General features: G+C 46.4%; 1 protein-coding gene across 3 annotated transcripts; it reads left to right on the top strand.

Moving 5' to 3' along the window:
* Nucleotides 1-993: 993 nt before the first annotated feature.
* On the top strand, nucleotides 994-21,495 carry SLC34A1 (solute carrier family 34 member 1). Of its 3 annotated transcripts, none has more exons than XM_033140478.1 (13): nucleotides 994-1,113; nucleotides 1,629-1,745; nucleotides 2,410-2,604; nucleotides 11,185-11,313; nucleotides 14,292-14,435; nucleotides 14,847-14,958; nucleotides 15,677-15,872; nucleotides 16,538-16,633; nucleotides 17,602-17,704; nucleotides 17,858-18,025; nucleotides 18,211-18,327; nucleotides 19,919-20,043; nucleotides 20,854-21,495. In XM_033140478.1, exons 2-13 carry the CDS (start codon nucleotides 1,640-1,642, stop codon nucleotides 21,391-21,393), a joined length of 2,031 nt encoding a protein of 676 aa, XP_032996369.1. In that variant the 5' UTR covers nucleotides 994-1,113; nucleotides 1,629-1,639; the 3' UTR covers nucleotides 21,394-21,495. The 3 variants fall into 3 exon arrangements, with proteins under 3 accessions (XP_032996369.1, XP_032996370.1, XP_032996371.1); XM_033140479.1 differs by lacking the exon at nucleotides 994-1,113 and adding an exon at nucleotides 1,314-1,405; XM_033140480.1 differs by lacking the exons at nucleotides 994-1,113; nucleotides 1,629-1,745; nucleotides 2,410-2,604 and adding an exon at nucleotides 6,706-6,829.
* The last annotated feature ends 331 nt before the right edge of the window (nucleotides 21,496-21,826 follow it).

Raw genomic sequence — 21,826 nt, 5'->3', positions numbered from 1 at the left:
TTCTTAGCTGAACACATCAACAGCTTGTTTGATTTACCATAGAATGAGACATTAGAACTTCTATACTATCTAATTTCCTATTTCTGATCCAAAATAATCTCCTTTATGAGTCTTCAAAGCTGTGTGATAGGGAACTACAACTTTTTTCATCATGACAGAGTGCTTTCTTGACTGAGTCCCGGAAGACCTCCTCCCTGCCTTGCAGGCTTTCCCCCACCTGTCTTGGGAGAGTGGGGCCCTGACTGACTCCAGTTGGGGGGGGGATTATTGAGGGGGGGTTGTTGCTGTTATTGATATTAATTCTATGTGTCTTTATTCTAGATTTTTCTCATGATATATGTGGAAATAGTTCAATTTGGTTGTGAAATTTTTGATATTTCATTGTTTATAGCTACTTATAATTATGTATTTTTTTGTATGTTGCAAGCCATCTTGACCATGGTTCTAACTTTGGAAAGATGGCTTGCAAATGAATGGATGGATGGATGGATGGATGATTTTTTGTAGATCTGGATAATGTTTTATCAGATTCCACATCTGCTTGTTTTCTGCTGCTAGGCCAGACACTCTGTATATTAAATCAGCTGTTCCTATTTATGATTATATATGTCTGAAGCTCCATTTTTTCATCTGAAATATAATTGAAATGCTGGTGTTGGTTCCTAGATCCCAGCTGAATACGAAGCTACTAGTGCTACCTACCCTGGGAACATTTTCCTATAAGGGATGATGTGATTTTCCTTGAGAAGCTGTGACTGAATGTCGCTTTGAGATCCCAGCATGGGAGGTATGCCATCATTGTGTGTCCATGATGGGGCCAGGATCAGGCTAGCATCTAGGGCAGCCCTAGAGTCTGTTTGTATCCGTGTCTCTTAAACACAGCACAAGTCCGTCTTGTTCCACAATGCAGGCTGATGCAGAAGTTAGCAATTAACTAAAGGAATTTCTGAGAAGGGGAGTGCAGGATGGTTCTGAGGGGCAGCACAAGACTCTTTAGACTTTGTTCCTATCCCGTGTATAAAGGACACCTTGTGTTTCACCAGCCACTTTGCCTTCGAGGGAAGCGTGGATGCAGGGAGTGACCTTGAATCCTGGGTGGCCTACCTGAAGCAGGTAAGGGAACAAGTAGGGACAAGAGTCTAGGGAAGCACTAAGGGACCAAGGCTGAGGCAACCTGGGACAACCAGCCAACCAAGAAGGGCACCTTCACCAGGCATGGATTTGGCAGTTGAATCCAAGCCACTCTAAAACAGGCTCTTGGGCCTCCGATACACTGAAACCCAGAATGTCTCATAGGATGACTAGCACAATGTCAGGCAGGACTTCACTAGTTATATCCATACCAGGCTGAACCATCTGACCTTTTGGATAGTGTGGTTTCTCTCTCAAACTGCTGAAACCTCAGATAGGGACTCTTTTCTGTTAGTCCAAGTTTTTTAGCCTTGAAAGTAAAATGGAACTAGCCTGAAGCAAATGCTATGCAAATGATTGCAAGAGTATTCTGTGCCCCTGGGGAAAGAAACATATTTGATCAAGAGCCATGCCTTCTTGCTGCATGTGGGTGAAGCATCCGGCACTTACCCGGTACTTGCAAGCAAGACCCTTGTTTATGACCTATGTCTGTTCAGATTGGCAGGCAATGATGTTACCTTATGGAAGAGAGAGTCCAGTCCAATGCCGCCGACCTACAGGAGGAGGAAGGGTCTTGCGGGCACCACCGTATTCCTACTGCCCCAGCCCCCAAGGTACTTACCACGGGTGCCTACTCCTGCACCTGACTGTTCATCATATAGCACACTTGATGAGCCTGACCTCTTATTAATTCTCTTATTCACTCTGCCTTCTTCTTGTCTTCCATCTCACTTATGGAAGTACTGGGGATTTGCTTTTTTTCTGTACAGTTAGCTCTCAAATAGAACCGTGTTTAGTCTACTTATTGCTAAAGCAAAAGGACTCCAGGCAGAAGCTACAGCAGGTGCAAGGACGACAGCAGCTCACCTGTGGGAGGGGATAAATATGGTACTTCCAAAACCTTGTGTCCTCCAGATATTTATTAGACTCCAACTCCCAACCACCCCAGTCAACATGGCCAGTGGTCAGGGGTAATGAGAGTTACAATCCAACAAAATCTGGAGGACACTAGGATAGTCTGTTACTTTGGGTATTACATTTTCCTGGGGAGGTATTGGGGCGCTTAAATATGGCACTGAAGGTGGCCTTTTGGGGGGGGGATGTTGGTCTATCATGGGATGGTGCAGCTGCAGGATTTCTTTCTGCTGAATCCTTTTTCCTTGATTAGTTCCAAGGATAGTCTCCAGAGATGCTACTAGTTTCTCTGTGAACTGCTTTACTCACAACAGGGTATTGTGACCTGGGACACATGTTAGTAATCCACATCTTTCTCCATAGCTCTACAGAGGATCCCTGACCCTAGAGCATATCTGTTCCCCACAGTCAGTACTGTGAGTCATCTGGACCATGAGTACCTTTGCCCAGGTTCTCCTGGGAAGTTGTCTGAAACCATGGAGAAGTATGAACTGGACACTCATTCCTCCAAGCCATGGAAGAGCCCCCACACAGGCTTGGACGAAGGGCAGAAACCAGGTAAGGGAAATATGCACAGGGCCCTGCTAAACATAAGCAGCTGTACTGGAGCTCCCTCCATTAGTCAGTCTGTTTATTTATTGCAAGTAGGGAACATGGGGCCCTCCAGATGTTGTCAAACTACAACTCCCTGTATTTGCAAAAATAATTTTTAAAAACCCCCAAAACATCTCACATCACCCGTGATTGTTGGCCATCTTATTTATTTATTTTATTTTATTTATTGAATTTAGATACCGCCATATACCTGGAGGTCTCAGGGCGGTTCATCTTGGCTAAGGCTGTTGGGATTCAGGGTACAAACACCAGCTGGAGGGCCAAGGGTTCCCTACCCTTGTTTTAAATATTTATGCCCAATTTTAAAAACAACCTTTTCCCCCAAAGCAGTTTACCAGGAGTAAAACTCTGATTAAAAATAAAGAAGACAAATACAAAATGTATTTTGTATAATGTTACATCCTGTTAACATTAAAACCAAAGAAGACAGCGTAAAGGGGGTAGAAATTAAGAGGAAGCATGGCAGACCTCCCCAGGCAGTGTATTCCGCAACTGCAATGCCACCATTACTAAGGCCCTGTGAGTATCTGCATGTCTCATAACCTGGGTGAGTTCACATAGGCAGAGGTGGTCCAAAAGCTATCTACCTGGAGGGCATGCTCTAGCAGGGCACATCTGAGAAATAGTACAGAAGAGGAGAGCTAGCCAAGTTGCCAAAGGGCACTGAGATGCAAAGTCAGGATTGTGAAAGTCACAACTTCTCCATGTATCTTTCCAAGAAGGTATCAACTAGATCAGGGGTAGCAAACATAGTACCCTCTAGATATTGTTGGACTCCAGCTCTCATCAGCCACAGCCAGCATATCAGAGGTGGTGGGAACTGAAGTCCAGCAACATCCAGGGGTCACCATCTTAACTTCTGAACTAGCTCAAGGGTGGCTACCAAATTCCATCATGTGGAACCTCTCTAAATCCAGAAGGTGGTAGTGAAGGTAGGGTGGAGGGGAGGGGTTTGTTTTCCTAGGGATAAATTAAGGGCCTCGTCAAACAATGTTTTTTATTCAACAAATGTATTCTGATTTATTGGGTGGGAACCAGATCGCTTCCTTCAAGCTAGCATTGTTGCAGTGTGATATGACATTATCCTGAGATTCAAGCAGAATTGTTTTCGTGTAGGGGGTTCCCCATCCCCACAGCTACGGTCTCTGTACACTAGGGTTGCCATATCTTGAAGAACAAAAAACAGCCACTGCCAGCCCAAGCCATGCTAAGAGGGGCACAGGGCTGCTGCTGCACCCACACACCTCTTTCTCTGGCTCAGGCTGGCAGTGGCCCAAGCCCAAGCTGCTGCCAACCCAAGCGGAGGCAGGACCCCAGCTCTGAGCTGATCTTTGCTGCGATGGCCTCGCTCCACTGTGGCACTTTGACTTACAGGGCACAGTGCCTTCCTGAGCATGCACATGCTCCCCCAACCCCCAAAATACCCTCCCAAACCCAGACATTTCCTTTAAAATGTAAAAAAACCTGCCCAGATGGGCATGTGTTGCCCCCCCCAAAAGAGGACATATCCTGGTTTTCCTGGACGTATGGCAACCCTACTGTAGGCTAATGGCACTGCTGTATGTAAAGTGTTTGTAGCTGTTGCACAAATAACATGGGTTCCTGTTGAATGCTTCCGATAACATCATTGGCAATAACTCTTTCCGCCCATGCCTCTGCCATTCCATAGCCTTAAAAGTGCTTTGATGCTGCGTCCTCCTCCACAATGCAAATCCAGCATGAGAGTACTTATGCAGAACATACATTATAGACAATCACCAGCATGGCTTCCCTACGGCAATGCCTTGCTATTTTGTCATTGATTGAATTTTAATGATTCCTTTTGCTACAAATGTTCAAAGGCATTCTTTTTGCTGCACGTATGCAGTGTAAGTGAACCCATCTTACAAGCACAGATAATTGCCCAGCTGCCTCTGCAAAGTCCATTGTTGCCAAACCCACAATGTTTAAGAAGTCTGTGAAAAGGGAATGAGGGCTGTTGCGTGCGTTCAAGTAAGGGTGCTGGCAAAACTGAATGTCCCTGCATAAATCCTTATGTGCAGGATTGAGGGGGAATGAGTTCCATGTGCTTTGGTCCTGCGAGCTACTGCTGCAGCTCCCTTGCCCTGCTCAAGACACCAGAAATTGACCTCGGGGCAAGGGCGGTGACTGGTGCTCCCCAGGCTTCGCTAGATGTTCACAAAAGTTTGACCTGTTGCAAACATTTGCTTTCAGGGTGAGCTGCAGGATGCTTGTGCATTCACAAAGGGAACTTTGTGAACCCCTCCAGATAAGCCACAGCTACATTCTTCCTTGCGTCTCCATGACCTTTCACTTATAGTCTTCACTGCCTGGCCAGAATATAGGAATACGGGAATCTTCCTTATACCAGATCAGACTTAGTATTCCAGGTATCTTCAACTTTTCAGATCCAGGACCCACTTTTAACCCAAACAAGAATTTGCATGGTGCTAGTGCTCCTGTTGTGACCCATATTGTACTAGTGGGTCCTGACCCACCACTTGAATTCTAGTGGACTCTACTCTTACCAGTGATGGCTTTCAAAGAATCTCAGGCAGATGTTTCACACAGCACCTGCATCACTTGAGGTCACCACCTTGCTGATGCTAAGCAGCTCTAGGTCTGGTTAGTACCTAGACATGTGGCTGCCTGGGAGCCACCTTGGGTGCCCTGTACATCCCCTCAGGTGCCATGGTGGAATATAAATGTTGGACATGAAGAAGACAACAATGAAGAAGAAGCCACACCTTGTACAGCAGGGATGGATAAGTTGTGACCTTTCCCCTGCTTTGGACTACAACACGTATCATCCCTGACCACTGGCCATACTGACTGATGAGAACTGAAGTCCTATAATACCTGCAGGGCCATAGGTCTCTCCATCCCTGGCCTTCACTACCGCAGTTTTGCAGGAGATGACTGGTTTGGTTGCTTCCACACTAGCTTTCTCCAGCATTGCTGTCCAGTCACTCAGTTTTTATGAAGTATCCAGATGATGAAATTGTCAGCTCATTGCATTCTAGTGTTTCTCACTTGAGTTGTTGTTGTTGTTGTTGTTGTTGTTGTTGTTGTTGTTGTTGTTGTTAAGCATAATCTTGTCTAGGGCTTTTCAGAGATAACCTTTAACTGAGCACTTCCTGTTGACAGACTCAGCATGAATTATTAATTCCAGGTATACCCTGTAAAGCTGTCAGCAATGAATATCTGTTGGTTGTTTTTGTTTGTTTGTTTTTTTGCTTGCTTGCTTATCTTAATTGCCCCAATCCTGAGGTGGAGGGTAGGAAGAAGGCTTAAATTATCAATACCTTTTTAAATTTAAATTTTCTGTTGTGAAATAGTGCTATTTCTCTAACGAAATAATGGAGAAATCAGTAATCAAAGCTTCCCTCGCTAGTCCCCAGGTACGGAAACTGATATTGAGACAATTAAGAAAAACTATTCAAGGGGCAATAAACAATGTATTTGTTGCTAATCCACACCCAAGCATATCAGGAAGCAATAAAACGGGCTGACTCTACAAGCAGGAATCTTTTAATTAACAGTAGTGGCAATCTCTGCTGAACGGGAATTAGCTGTAAGTAAACATTATAAGAAGGTCTCTTGGCCGTAAGATGAGTAATATCGAGCTGTAATAAGTGCTTGTGCACACCTCCCTTTTAATTTCCCTTCTAGTGAAGTGCAGAAAAGCAATGCCTCAACAGCAGTCAAGTGCCCAAGTGTGGTAGCCACCATAATGCTTTGAGTTTCAAACAACAGGCAGGAAAAAAGAAGTCTTGTTTACAACCTTTTTCAGTAAATGGGTTGCATCTTGGATTCTGTGTGTTCATCCCAACTACAGGCCCTTGCCCTTAACAGATGAAGCTTCAAAGAGGAGGCCCTCCCATTTACGCATCAGCAGAACGGACTGCAGCCATCACCTCAGTGGTACCAGGGCAAGGTGCAATGGGAGGGAGGCGTGGCAAGTTGCTATGGAGACCGTGCCGCGTCTTCCTGTCAGAAAGAAGGCCTGGGTGTCATGTGACGTAGAAGCGGCACTTCCTGCCATGTCTGCCAGGGCCCTTTCTGAGGAGAGGACAGGGAGGAGACCGCCAAGGAGACCTCCCTGGTGGCTCCTGACATGGGAACTAACGTGCGGACCAGCAGCGCAGGAGGAGGGTGCAGTAAACAGGTTCTGTTCTGGAGCTGAGGCCTTGGGCCAAGGGGAGAGCCACATCCATGGGCAGACGCAGGGAACCCGTGGCCCTCCAGAGACAGTTGGACTTGTTGTTGTTCAGTCGTTCAGTCGTGTCCGACTCTTCGTGACCCCATGGACCAGAGCACGCCAGGCACGCCTATCCTTCACTGCCTCTCGCAGTTTGGCCAAACTCATGTTAGTAGCTTCGAGAACACTGTCCAACCATCTCATCCTCTGTCGTCCCCTTCTCCTTGTGCCCTCCATCTTTCCCAACATCAGGGTCTTTTCCAGGGAGTCTTCTCTTCTCATGAGGTGGCCAAAGTACTGGAGCCTCAACTTCAGGATCTGTCCTTCTAGTGAGCACTCAGGGCTGATTTCTTTGAGAATGGATAGGTTTGATCTTCTTGCAGTCCATGGGACTCTCAAGAGTCTCCTCCAGCACCATATTTCAAAAGCATCAATTCTTCGGCGATCAGCCTTCTTTATGGTCCAGCTCTCACTTCCGTACATTACTACTGGGAAAACCATAGCTTTAACTATACGGACCTTTGTCGGCAAGGTGATGTCTTTGCTTTTTAAGATGCTGTCTAGGTTTGTCATTGCTTTTCTCCCAAGAAGCAGGCGTCTTCTAATTTCGTGACTGCTGTCACCATCTGCAGTGATCATGGAACCCAAAAAAGTGAAATCTCTCACTGCCTCCATTTCTTCCCCTTCTATTTGCCAGGAGGTGATGGGACCAGTGGCCATGATCTTAGTTTTTTTGATGTTGAGCTTCAGACCATATTTTGCGCTCTCCTCTTTCACCCTCATTAAAAGGTTCTTTAATTCCTCCTCACTTTCTGCCATCAAGGTTGTGTCATCAGCATATCTGAGGTTGTTGATATTTTTTCCGGCAATCTTAATTCCGGTTTGGGATTCATCCAGTCCAGCCTTTTGCATGATGAATTCTGCATATAAGTTAAATAAGCAGGGAGACAATATACAGCCTTGTCGTACTCCTTTCCCAATTTTGAACCAATCAGTTGTTCCATATCCAGTTCTAACTGTAGCTTCTTGTCCCACATAGAGATTTCTCAGGAGACAAATGAGGTGATCAGGCACTCCCAGCTGTAGACAGTTGGACTACAGCTCCTCTATTCCCTGACTATGGGTCATGCTGGCTGGGGCTGATATTGGAGGTTCCCAATATCAGGAGGGCCTCAGGTTCTCCACCCCTACCCTTGGGCAAGAGGGCAGTGACCACTTCTGATGAGCTAGGCATACTATGCTATTTGGGCAAAACTGTAACCTGTAATAATAATAATTTTATTATTTGTAACCCACCCATCTGGCTGGGTTTCCCCAGCCACTCTGTACCAGGTTCTGCAGGATTAGGTAAAGGTAAAGGGACCCCTGACCATTAGGTCCAGTCGTGTCCAACTCTGGGGTTGCGGCGCTCATCTCGCGTTACTGGCCGAGGGAGCCGGCGTACAGCTTCTGGGTCATGTGGCCAGCATGACTAAGCCGCTTGTGGCGAACCAGAGCAGCGCACAGAAACGCTGTTTACCTTCCCGCTGGAGCAGTACCTACCGGTATTTATCTACTTGCACTTTTGACGTGCTTTCGAACTGCTAGGTGGGCAGGAGCTGGGACCAAGCAACGGGAGCTCACCCCATCGCGGGGATTCAAACCACCGACCTTCTGATCAGCAAGCCCTAGGCTCTGTGGTTTAATCCACAGCGCCACCCACGTCCCTTTCTGCAGGATGGTCTGCAGGTTTAGGGTGACCATAAACTATAGCCCGAAGATACAACTATGTTCACAGGGAGTTAATTTTCTCCAAGGAACAGCCTAAGGCTACCACCCCAAATAAGCCCCTTCCCCCAGAAAGTTGTGACACCAAGGGAACAGTGATTCACCCATCCTTGATTTCTGGCCCTCTACCATCAGTTCCAGGACGGCAGGAGCAAAAACAATGATAGGCCCAGAGCTGCAGGGCTCATTTGGAAGCCTAAGGCCTTGCTTCCCTCAAGGCTTGGGAATAGGAAGAGTCAAGGACTAATCACTAGCACGTGCTCTGGATCAAGGTGCTGGAAGAAGGTGGGGCAGCTGGGGTCTCAGTCTCTGCCTATGAATTGCTGGCTGAATACCTGGCATAAGCTTCATCCACAGCTGCTGCTGAAATTATCATTACTTACATGGCCAGTTTAAAGCATGATTCTGGGGCAAGGATGGAGAACTTGTGGTCCTCCAAGATGTTGTTGGATTTCAATTCCCATCAGCCCCAGCTGGCATTGTCAATAGTCAGGGATGATGGGAGCAACCTTTGAAGAGCCACAGGTTCCCCACCCTGTTTCTAGGAACTAACCCAGTTCCCTCCTTTCCCCCAAGACTTCAGCTTCCCTTATAATAGTATGTTATTTATCTTGCTGTTGCAGTTTGCCTGGTAGCTCATTGGCTATTTAGCATTTAATCACTATATAATTAGAAATGTGGACACAACTTGATTTTTTGTCTTCTAGTATCAGGAGAAGTGAGACTGAGCTATGCTTGTGCAAGAACAAAAAATAGCACAGAATATCTGAGAAACTCCCCAGATACAAACAAAGCAGTGAGGGACATTTTCACAATCACATACTGTTCCTCCATGTACTGTATGTTAAGTCTTAAGCTTTTTTCCTCAACCAGTATGACCAAAGTGCCAACTGCTTATGTGTGTGAACTTTCATTTCAGTTTATAAAATCTGTGGGTTGTTATGACCTGCTAGATAACACAGTGTGTGCAATGAGTCAATATTTTAATGTTGACTATTACTTCTTTTAAGACAGTGTTGGGATTCTGTGGCCTTCTAAATGCTGTTGGACTCTCAACTCCCATCAGCCCCAAACAGCACGGCTAATAGTCACAGGGATTATGGGAGTTGTAGTCAAACAACATCTGGTTCTCCATCCCTGTTTCAAGAAAGCAATCTTAATTCGGAGCATGTCCCACTGAAGTCAGTGAGACACTTCTGAGTAAACTGGCGTACAATAGGGTTGCATATTATAGGATGCAGATGAGGAAGTAAATAAGTTCAACTAGCTACCGTTAAATCTGTTATCTTAATCAAGCTGTTAAGGACTTTCACCATCACCCTTAACTCTGGCCTAACGAATATCCTAACATTCACCATTAAATCCAAAATAAACAGAAGATGTGAGCATTTGTAAAAGTCAAAACCAGGGTCAGAATGCCTGAAGGGTATTGTGTGCAAAGCCGTAGATACAACTTCATCATGAATCAGTAATGATTCCCTGCTTGTTAGACTTGATGTGAGACATCAAGGCTGTGTAACAGCGACAACGACACACAATCTGTTTCCAGCTGATAAATATTGAGAGAGAACATTTCCCACAGAGAAGTCTCCCTTGAGAGAAACAGCTGAGGCATAGGATTCTGCAAACTAGCTCAAACCTTTGCTGACCCCCATCTCTCTCACACTGCCCTTCGGTCAGAGTTAAGGTGCTCATGTTGTGTTAGGACGCACTTCCTTTGCATTGTTCTCAATTGCCCGTGCTGGCTGCGTGGGTGCCTGAAGGATTGCAGTTCCCACTTCTGTCCATTTCCCTGCTGCGAAGCACTCGGCATTTATAGAAAGAGGATTGGCAGGTTCTTTACTGTTACTAAGCAACCCACACTGGAGTTGAAATGAAATGGGTTTGTTTTTAGAACTGGAATGCCAGTCTAACTAAATGATGCCTCTCCTTCACCTCCCTCTTAGTGCAGATTGGGGCACAAGCCGACCTGGTGGTCATTTTGTGCTTTTGCTTTGTACCTTTCCTCGTTGTTTTTTTGTGCTCTAGTTACAGGGGCTGAAAAAAAACAAACCCTGCAGAGATTCAGGGCTCATCCAGACTTCCTGTTGCACCATGCTTTCCAGGCTCAGGTCCGGAATTTAAATCTCCATGTCCACGTGTTTGGCTCCCCCCCCCCGACACTTTCCCTGGGAAAACTCACATTTTACCAGTGAATCGGAGCAAATGGCAATCCTCAGTGGAAGCTCAAGTCTCATCCACACTTCTGTTTATCTTGTGCCTAGAAACATGTGTCCGAGCGGATTTCCTGTGCTCTTCTCCTTTCCAAGAAAAAACTCACTCTCTAGCAATATATCAGAACAAATGGCAATCCAGGGAATACCTGAATTGCCCTTTGCTCTGATGGAGTGCTAAAGAGTGTTTCCCCCCCCCCAGGCGAAAGCAGCTGGACAAGAGGAAGTGTGGAGAAGCCCTAAGTGTGGGGAACGAAGGGAATAATTGGTGGGTGCAGGGGACATGAGAGGCTTCAATTGACCAAGATAATCTCTAACCTAATGTCTATTGTTCCATCACAGCACTTGGAAGATGGGCAAGGACCAAATCCATCCTCAACTCCATTCTCAAGGTGCCTCTGATGTTTGGCTTTTTGTACCTGTTTGTGTGCTCCCTTGATCTGCTGAGCTCTGCTTTCCAGTTGGCAGGAGGTGAGGGTCGCAATGTATGCCTGCCTCCCCTTCCTCCCTTCCTTTCTCTATAGGGTCCATGGGAATGAAGCTGCTCGATCCCCTTCCCTTTGGTTTTATTGCTTCCACTTCCTGCCTTTCTCTGGAACTGGAGTAGGTCCTGCTGAGTCCAGGCTCTTGCAAAAGAGCCTGAGGTCAACAGCATGGACAGTGAGAACTGCTTTCTCATTGCTCACATGGCTAAAGAACTGCCAATTCTGGACCCCTTCATCCAGATGTGCTTTTCCTGATGGGGAATCCAGAATCCTCAGAATCTCTTTCAAAAACAAGCCATTTGATTTGGAACATTTATTTAGTTTTCTAGCACAACTAGAAAATGACTCATCCAAATAGGAAGCATTTCTGGTTTGCTTTGTCCTGCTGCTTTACAAACTGCATTTAAATTGTGGTAGCCACATCTGCTACATTTTATAAGTGGCTCGAGGAAAATTCTGTCTTACTTTGTAGGGCCTACTTGTCAATGTTAGTATTTCATGCCTCCCATGCTGCAGATGTGGTTGGTGTAATTCACATGCCTGTCTGGGAAGAGTGTGGGAACGGAAGACAGTCTTATCTCTTCCGCTATGTGTACTGTTACACTGTACTTTTGCTTTTGCTTTTGTTCTATCTGTTCTCTTGGAGCTGGAGAGAAAGGACGCAGTGATTCTTTTGTCAGTATGTAGTGTGTAAATACTGGTAAATACGTAGATTAGCTCTACAATGTCTTCTTCTTGCTGTGTTACGCCAGAAGATTAGTGTGCATATATCAGTTGATGTATGTCGCTGAAGCACACTGGAGAAGAAGGGGTATGCCTTTTCCAGAGCTGTGCATACCGGAGGAAGCTCGGAGTTCGGGGGCTGCACGGTCACCCCAGGGCGTTTTTCCAACAGTCAACCACACCTCTCAATCCTGAAATTTATTGTCATATCACTTTGTGTTCTCAGTTCAGCATCTAACAGAGGCAGCACAATATCTCATGAGCCCTGAGATTCATTATCCTTGTATTGCATTCTCTTCTTCTTTGGCAATCACTCGTAGCCGAGTAAGATTGTCTTCCAAGAATATGGTCTTAACAGTGTATCCATAGGTGACTGGGGAGGCCAATTCTGGATCTGCACATCCTTCCACAGTGGGGACATAGGTTTTCAGCCAGGAGTTGATCACAGTAAGAGTTTGCCAAATGTGCCTTCCTCTTAGCTCATTTCTCCTTTTCAGCCTGAGTAAGTGCTTCTTCAAAGTCCATGACGCCTTTGGTAGAGGCTATTCTTCAATTAGAGTGCTCGCAGGCCAGTGTTTCCCAGTTGTCGGTGTTTATACTACATTTTTAGATGTGCCTTGAGAGCGTCTTTAAACCTCTTTTAAAGCATTACGCTTTCCATTCTTAAGTTGGGAATAGAGTAGCTGCTTTGGAAGACGATAATCAGGCAACCAAACAACATGACCAGTCCAACGAATGTTGAAGAATTATTGCTTTGACATTGGTGATCTTTGCTTCTTCCAATACACTGACATTAATTCGCCTGTCTTACCAAGTGATAGTGATATTTTGGAGACACCTGAATCCCAAAATGGTTTTAGAGCTTCTACATTGCATTATAGCACATTTCATGGTTATGGAGTCAGTGATATTTCAAAATGTGCTTGCAGCAAAATGCTAGAGGCTCAGACCCCCAAAAACATATTGCAAGAGGCCTCCAGTGACCAAGCATGGCTTTTTTTCTCTGCACAGCTCCTGCTTGTGCCTCCCATATCTCTACTTCTTCCTAATTTTTGAGTCCTGTTATTGCTTGTTCTTGATCAATTTGCCTTTCACAGGAGAGGCCCTCTGTCTCTTGAGAAGGGTTTTCTTGCTTGGCCTTCTAATACAGTGTTTTTCAACCACTGTTCCGTGGCACACTAGTGTGCCGCGAGATGTTGCCTGGTGTGCCGTGGGAAAAATTGAAAAATTATTTTATATATAGTCAATATAGGCACAGAGTTAATTTTTTTAACATTTTCTAATGGTGGTGTGCCTCGTGATTTTTTTCATGAAACAAGTGTGCCTTTGCCCAAAAAAGGTTGAAAAACACTGTTCTAATAAAGTCACATAGGTTTCCTTCTATATCAGGGACCTGCTACCAAATACTACTGGATAGCATCATATTCTCCTTCCCACTACCCCATTTCACTGGCTCTCTATAGTTGGCTCCTTTGTGCTTGCCTTCCCATCTATGCTGCTGGCAGGGCTGGGCATGGGAGAGTAGAAATCTGGTTTTGAATCAGGTTATTGTATCCCATTCAGTTTCAGGGAGGCCCATGTGGACTTGTAGGGTGGAAGGCAGGGTGGCCAACGGTAGGTGGAGCCTAAGTCAACGACAGGTGGAGCCAACTAATCCTCCTCCTCCCTGCTGAATTATACAAGGGTAACACTGGGACAAAAGAGGAGGAAGCTGACAGCCAAGGGCACCCCCTGGCTGGATGTAATCAAGAAGGCAGGCAAGTGGGGGCTGGCTGAGGGGAAGACTGAAGTTGGTGGGGCACTGGTTGCCTGGGTGGAGAATGGAGACAGATGTGTGGTGCAGGCAGAAAGCTCTGAAGTGCCTGGCTGCTATGCTACTGTACAAAGTTAAGAGTCACATCCAGTGCTCCACCCACTTTGGCCTCTGGCCCCACCAACCACTGGTGTGTGGCCTCTGGAAGGTCCCCCACAAGGGAATGTGGCCCTTGGTCTGCAAAAGGTTCCCATTCATGGTCACTCTAGAGAAACATGAACAACCTTCCACTTACATGTTTCCTTCCTTAGTGAAAAGCAGCTAAAGTTGGGAGTGGAAGAATGCCGGGGAGGAGGGGCTTGCTTAAGGATTTCAATTCCAGCCAGCTTGTTGCTGCTAGAAATCCCTTCCCCAATTTGTGAGCAAATGTGGAAACATTGGAGTCTTACCAAGCGCTCACACACAGACTTCTGTCTTCTGCCCCATAGGTAAAGTAGCCGGGGACATTATCAACGACAGCGTCATCCTCTCCAACCCAGTGGCAGGGCTTGTGGTGGGAATCCTGGTCACCGTCCTGGTTCAGAGCTCCAGCACCTCCTCCTCCATCATCGTCAGCATGGTCTCCTCGGGGCGTGAGTCATTCTGGCAAACATCAGTGTAGAAGGGAGGGGATGTTTCTGGGGGTGTGGCTTCATGTGGGTGCAGGAGAAATTAGGTTGCATGCTCCCCACTACTTCGTTCCCTCATTTGATTCTTGTATGTCTACTGGCATCACGGTAGCCATCAATTTGCCTTGGCAGCATTTGCATACTTTGCTATTATCACAAGGTATCTTTGAATTTGGCTGGGAGTGGGAGACGGATGAAATCTGAGTGCCTGCTGGGGATGTATGCAGGGCTGAGGAGGAACAGAGAAGAAGATAGCACAGGTTGGGGTACCAAAGAGAGGTTGTTTGTTTGAAACCTCACTCTGTTTCTGGTGCCCCAGATGGGGTATTGAGTCAGAGTACCCAGAAGGCACTGCCCTTGCCCTTTCCTTCCTAGTGCTGCAGGTACATTCCGCCATCCCCATCATCATGGGTTCCAACATTGGCACTTCAGTCACCAACACCATTGTGGCACTGATGCAGGCCGGTGACAGAGATGAATTTAAGAGGTGAGTGTTGTGGTGGGCATGCGATGGGAGCAGTCAGTGGGGCTGTTGAAAAGTGGAGATTGGTAAGGGCTGCATCTATGGGGTATTTCAGAGAGAAAGCCAGTTGTAGTGCAGCAGACAGAGATGGGTGAAGACCAGGAATTAGGAGGGGATCAGAGGTGCTTGGAAACTTTAGGGTGACTGAAGCTCCTGAGGCCCATAGGAACTGACTGGGGCAGTGAGGAACAAGGCCATCTTAACAAGGGAGTAACAGTACCTTTGACTGACAGGGTTGGCCGAGTAGACAGACAAAGAGATGGAGTGGGTGGGTGGATTGGAGAGAGATTTGGCCATGCAGAGGGAAATCGTTTGGGAACACAAACATGGTAACATGAAACAAAATAGAAAATTCTTTCCAGTAGCACCTTAGAGACCAACTGAGTTTGTTCTTGGTATGAGCTTTCGTGTGCATGCACACTTCTTCAGAACTTCAGGTCTGAAGAAGTGTGCATGCACACGAAAGCTCATACCAAGAACAAACTCAGTTGGTCTCTAAGGTGCTACTGGAAAGAATTTTCTATTTTGTTTCGACTATGGCAGACCAGCACAGCTACCCACCTGTAAATGGTAACATGAAGTATCTGATATTTGGACCATTGCTTAGTTGAGACTATTCCCATCATTCTCACTCCCACACTGCTACAGTTACATCAATGATGGCTTCTCTACTGCCTTTCAGGGCCTTTGCAGGGGCCACCTTACACGACTGCTTCAACTGGTTGTCAGTGCTGGTTTTGCTGCCTCTTGAAGTGGCCAGTGGCTATCTGCACTACATCACCACGGTGACTGTGGCAACTCTCAACTTCCCCAGTGGACAGGACGCTCCAGAGCTTCTGAAAGTAATCACAAAGCCCTTCACTAGCCTCATTATCCAGGTGTGTGTTGTTGGCAAGTCGTGTGTGGTCTCTTTGGGCTTTGTCACAAGGGAAATAGCCACCTCCCCATGCTTGGGACCCTGGCCATGTCCTTATCCTCCATTCTACCTTCCAGTTCTCTCTTTAGTTGTCAGGACTCTAGCCTTTATCTACATCAAAGGACTGTGGATCTGTTGGTCTCAGTGAAGTTCATACCTTCAATAAATTGTGGGGCTACTGAAAGATCATTATTTGGCTGCTGATAAAGGGTCAATGTCCCAGATGCAGTAAAGCAAAATAGCAAAAGGGATTTGGTAGCCAATAGTTGAGGGGGAAATGGGGAGCCAAGCAAGTCCTGCTTTACTCACTTCAGGTCACAACTCATGCAATGGGATAAATGTTATTCTCTTATGGTGCAAGAGATTGTGATGGGGGACAACCTTGTCAGGGGAAAGCCCAGGCAGGTGTTGCAGTCAGTTCCCTAAGACCCCAGCTCAATTCTATAGCTTCAAGCTGATAGAAAAATTGCTAGTCTGTTTGTCCAGGATTTCTAAAGAGAACATAAATTTCCAGACACTCTGTGCCAGGGGTGTGTTTCTCCTTCTCTTCCTTTTACAGGAAAAATTTGGGCTCTCTGTCTCCCATCCCTGGCAGCATTTCCATTATCTTTCCCCCTGTTCCCACAGCTGGATAAGTCGGTGATTACAGGCATTGCTACAGGTGATGAGAGTTTGCAAAACAAGAGTCTGATCAAGGTGTGGTGTAAAGCATCAGCTCCACAGGTGAGAGTTCAGGGTGTGTGTGGCTGGGGTGTTGCGGTGGGAGGGGAAGAAGCAGTAGGGGCTGAGTATCAGAATGTGCTGATGGTCCTGGCAGAGGACTTCAAGTCAGCGACTCAGCATTTAACTGCACAGTCCAGAAATTGTTCAATGGGAATGGGACACCTTTGGGAATTTTGGAGAACGGAGTGTGAACAATTTCCATTTCTGTGCAGGGTTGGAAAGCAACGTTGCACAGACCCTAGGGCACATTCGTGCTTTTTGGAGACAACAAAGCAGGAATGTTGGGATGTGAGAGATGACATTGACCCCGTTTGTAGATCCCATTAAACCACTGTTAAGCCATGGTTTAATGTGCTGGTTTACAGTGCTGAAATCACAGGAGCTTCACTTCTCCCCTGCTCCTGCTGCTACCGTCCCCAGGAAACAAGCCATGGTTTGACCTGTCATGTTGTCTTAAGGCTTCAACCCAAGGACTATGGTCACAGTGCTTAGCCAAAGTGACTGGGCTTATGTGGGATGTTAATGCAAGCACACAGAATCATTATGGACAGACATGGGAGACAATGCATTAAAATGAGCATTATGCATTGCTATCCATTAAGAGCCATGAACCAATAAGTGCCATTTTAAGGATTAATTGATCACTAATGCAAGGTTGACAGCATTTAGAGGTTTTACCAGTGGGTTATCTAGAGGCTCTTTGAAATAAGGAAAGTACTGTGGTGGAAACCTGACAAAGGAAGGATGATTGGTGTTGGAATTAGCATTTTAGTATTCTTTTGCCTGCTTGAAATAAGTCGGAATGCACAAAGGAAGTAATTTAGGATGGCTAACTAAAATGGCTAAACAGAGACCCCAAATATTAACTATAGAACAACAAGGCCCTTTCTGTCTCAGCATGGGTGACTCTTTCCCTAGCTCCACAAAGCTCCTGCATGTGGCTGATGCCTCCCTCCCTTTTTCTACAGATTTCTTCCTTGAGCACTAGAGGAAGGTTCCTGAACTGCAGCTCCCGTGCCCTATGCAGCCTGGACAGTGTTGGGAACCTCAGCAGGGCTGTGAAAGAGAAATGTAAGAACTGCCAACCCCAGGCAGCAGGACCCTGTTGAAACGGCAGCTGTACCTGTGCCGTTCCTGTGAAGGTGGCAAGGGAGAATCATTACTTAGGGCAAGGAGAATTGGATTGGTCCTAATGCACTCTCTGCACCTTGCTCCTTCACCTAGGCCATCACCTATTTGTGGACACCTCTCTGCCAGACTTGGCTGTGGGCCTCCTGCTGCTGGCTGCCTCACTCATTATGCTGTGCACCTGCCTGATCATGCTGGTCAAGATGCTCAACTCTGTGCTCAAAGGCCATGTGGCCACAGCAATCCAGAAGGTCATCAACACAGGTAGGCGGCTAAAACCAGGCCCAGAGAGCACTCCTGGCTCCCCCAGTGGATACCCAGCAGTGAGCCAAAGGGTGTGGATTCTAGTGGAGCCTCTCTGGGTTCCAGGCCACCAGAAGTTCACTAACTGGGTTCTCATGGCTGAAGCTATCTGTGAATCTCAGTCTTTCCTCCTTGTTCCTGGGCAGATCTGCCATACCCTTTTGGCTGGGTTGCTGGCTACTTCGCCATGCTTGTTGGTGCTGGAATGACCTTTATTGTACAGAGCAGCTCAGTCTTCACTTCAGCTATCACACCACTTATCGGTAAGTCAGCATTTATTTACTCTGGTTCCATGGGCAAGATAGAAAGGATGTGTGTGTTTACACAAAAGGAAACTAAAATGGCCAGACTGACAATAAAGACTATAAGTCCCATCTCTCCCACTCGGCCTCATATGAGGAAGTGGGTCTTGGGATTCTTGAATAATAATAATAATAATAATAATAATAATAATAATAAATATTATTATTAATACCCCGCCCATCTGGCTGGGTTTCCCCAGCCACTCTGGGCGGCTTCCAACAAAATATTAAAATATAAAAAATAGTCCAGCAAACATTAAAAGCTTCCCTAAACAGAGCTGCCTTCAGATGTATTCTAAAAGTCTGGTAGTTGTTGTTCTCTTTGACATCTGGTGGGAGGGCATTCCACAGGGCGGGTGCCACTACTGAGAAGGCCCTCTGCCTGGTTCCCTGTAACTTGGCTTCTTGCAATGAGGGAACCGCCAGAAGACCCTCAGTGCTGGACCTCAGTGTCCTGGTAAACGATGGGGGTGGAGACACTCCTTCAGGTATACTGGACTGTGTGGGGGTAGCCAGCAAATGGGACGGCCGGTAATGCTGGAGTACCTGCTCCCACTGCGCCGTGAAAAGAGTCCGCTGGCTACAATCTGAAGGTTTAGCGTGTGAGTTCGGAATGTTGCCTCGGAAGTTTTCTGCAAGCGTCTGTGAGTTCCAGAAGGTTCTGGAGAAGAAAAAGAACTAAACTAAACGATGGCCAAAAACTAGACGGCCAAATAAAAGGTTTTAAAACGAAAATGAAATAAACACAGCGGAGACTGCAGTCTGGTGAAGAAGCCTTCCGCTACCCTGCGTGGTTGGTTTCAGTTTCTCTTTCTCTCTATGCTTGCCACACAACAATGTTCTTACTCAGCTTGCCTCGCGCTTTCTCCACACCACAACAGGGAATGGCGGCTATTTATTAAAGGGTCAACCAACGTCATAACAAGCATAACAACCAATTTCAGTCCTGTTACTGTGCTAAGTTTAGGCGGGAAGAGGACTAATGACCGTTACCTTATTTAAAACTAGAGCGCCTTTTTTAACTGCGGAAGGATCCATGCAGTGAACTGCCCGTCGGATCCTTTTTACCCTTCCTTCCAAGGGCGGAAGGATATAACAAAGTAAATATAAATAAACATAAATAACCAGGTGCAAAAGCACCTATGAAACATATTCCCACAGGACCGAGGTCGTTTAGGGCTTTAAAGGTCAGCACCAACACTTTTGATTGTGCTTGGAAACGTACTGGGAGCCAATGTAGGTCTAACCCAATATAATACTGGGTAACACTAACCCAATATAAGCATTTAGAACAACCAAGGTGTTGCTGTAACCTCAGCTAAACTGTAAGTAATGGTGCTGTGAAGCATAGCTAGCTTTGGAATCCCTCAGGAAGAAGATGTCATGAGTAATAATAGAATATGTCTCAAGGCGCTCTTTCAGTGGCATAAATGCCAGGTCTATAAAAAGGAATGTTCCCCATTGCCTGTTATCTTGAGTGACTGTTGAGGGGAAAGTAAGTGCTGTTTTCCTGATGGTTTTCTCTCTTTTTGCTTCTTCTTCTGTGGGACAGGCCTTGGGCTGATTAGCTTGGAACGTGCTTATCCACTCACCCTTGGTTCCAACATCGGAACAACCACCACAGCTATCCTAGCTGCCCTGGCAAGTCCAGGAGACAAGATGGCCAGTGCCTTCCAGGTGAGCAGATGCCCTCTCCCTACTTGGCTGGGATGGAATTACTTTAGAAGAGCATACCTTCCAAGCCAAAGTGTGTGTGTGTGTTTGTGTGTGTTATAACAAAATCGAAAATTCTTTCTAGTAGCACCTTAGAGACCAACTGAGTTTGTTCCTGGTATGAGCTTTCGTGTGCATGCACACTTCTTCAGATACCATGTGTGTGTTATGTATACATACACATATATGCATTATATACACAAATGCTGCCAAACAGAATCCACCTTGCACAGTTTGTGCATCCCAGGTCAAATATGGCTGATTTTAGCAACACCCATCTGTTCCTTTATTTTTGTCTACTGCAAATGCAAATGCAATGGACCTCAGTTTGGGACAGAGGCAGTATAGAGAAGCAAACAAGCAAACAAACACAGTTTGTCATGGCCACATTGATCTTGGAAGGCCCAGGGTTATTATTATTTATTACATTTATATGCCACCTTTCTTCCAAGGAGTTCAGGGTGGCATATGTAGTTCTCCCCCACTCCATTTACCCTCACAACAACCCTGTGAAGTCAGTTAGACTGAGAGGCTGTGGCTGGCCCAAGGTCAGCCATTGACCTTCATGGTTGAATGTGAATTTCCACTCTTGTCTCTCAGATGTCAATCCAGCACTCTGGCCGCTATACCACACTGGCTCTTAAAACATGAAGTGGCCCATGGGGAAAGCGAGATTATCTTCTTTACATGCCCTACCCACTTCAGCCTGGCATGCCATCATTTCTCAGTCTTGCCTCCAGGGTGGTTGCTATGTTTCTGTTTTCCCCTCCTCAGATTGCTCTTTGCCATTTCTTCTTCAACATCTCTGGAATCTTACTGTGGTATCCCTTGCCTTGCACCCGTCTGCCCATTCAGATGGCCAGAGCACTAGGTGAGCAGACGGCCAAATACCGCTGGTTTGCCATCTTCTACCTATTCATCTGCTTCCTGCTATTGCCGTTGCTGGTTTTTGGACTCTCCATGGCAGGATGGCAGGTCCTGGTGGGCGTGGCAGCCCCTTTCCTGTGCCTCCTGGCTTGTGTGACCTTTGTCAATGTCATGCAGTCACGAAGTCCCGACCGACTGCCCCGGTGGCTCCAGAGCTGGGACTTCCTGCCGTACTGGATGCACTCCTTGCAACCCATGGATGAGCTGATCACTAGGACCACACTGTGTTGTGCTGGTCGCCGCTCAAGCAGCCAAGAAGAACAGAGTGATTTATCTCCTCAGATTAAAGCCAGTCTCTCAATCACCTCCTTAGAGGAATTGTCACTACCACCAAGGCTGTCTCCCCAACTAAATTCACCACCAGTGCAAAATGCTACCCACCTGTAACCTGTGTTGGAACATAACCTCATTGCTGCCTGCAGATAGTGGTGCTCAGTAGAAAAGCAATGGTAGACCTGACCTCTGAAAACCAAAAAGTGCACCTGCCACCGTGTGTGTGTGTGTGTGTGTGTGTGTGTGTGTGTGTGTGTGTGTGTTGAGCTGCAGTGCTGGTGGCTGCATGTGTGACTCTAGCTGTATGACTGCCACTGCCATGTGTGTACCTGTCTTCCAGCCATTGTGGATTCTTCTGCCACTGTGTATGACCCAATATCATGTGTGTGTGTGTGTGTGTGTGTGTGTCCATAAAGGTGCATTCAACTGTTGCTTTAAACATCAGTGTGTGTGGCTTGCACCCATGAGTGCAAAATTCAGCCTTTGCAACTGTGTGTCTCTCAAAGTGAGGGTGTTTTGTGTGCAGTGCATTAGATGCCCTGCCATG

The sequence above is a fragment of the Lacerta agilis genome, chromosome 2 (genome assembly GCF_009819535.1).
Source record: "Lacerta agilis isolate rLacAgi1 chromosome 2, rLacAgi1.pri, whole genome shotgun sequence".
Taxonomy (NCBI): Eukaryota; Metazoa; Chordata; class Lepidosauria; order Squamata; family Lacertidae; genus Lacerta; species Lacerta agilis.
Note: the sequence above shows the minus strand (reverse complement) of the source record. Positions and strands in the feature narration are given on the sequence as shown.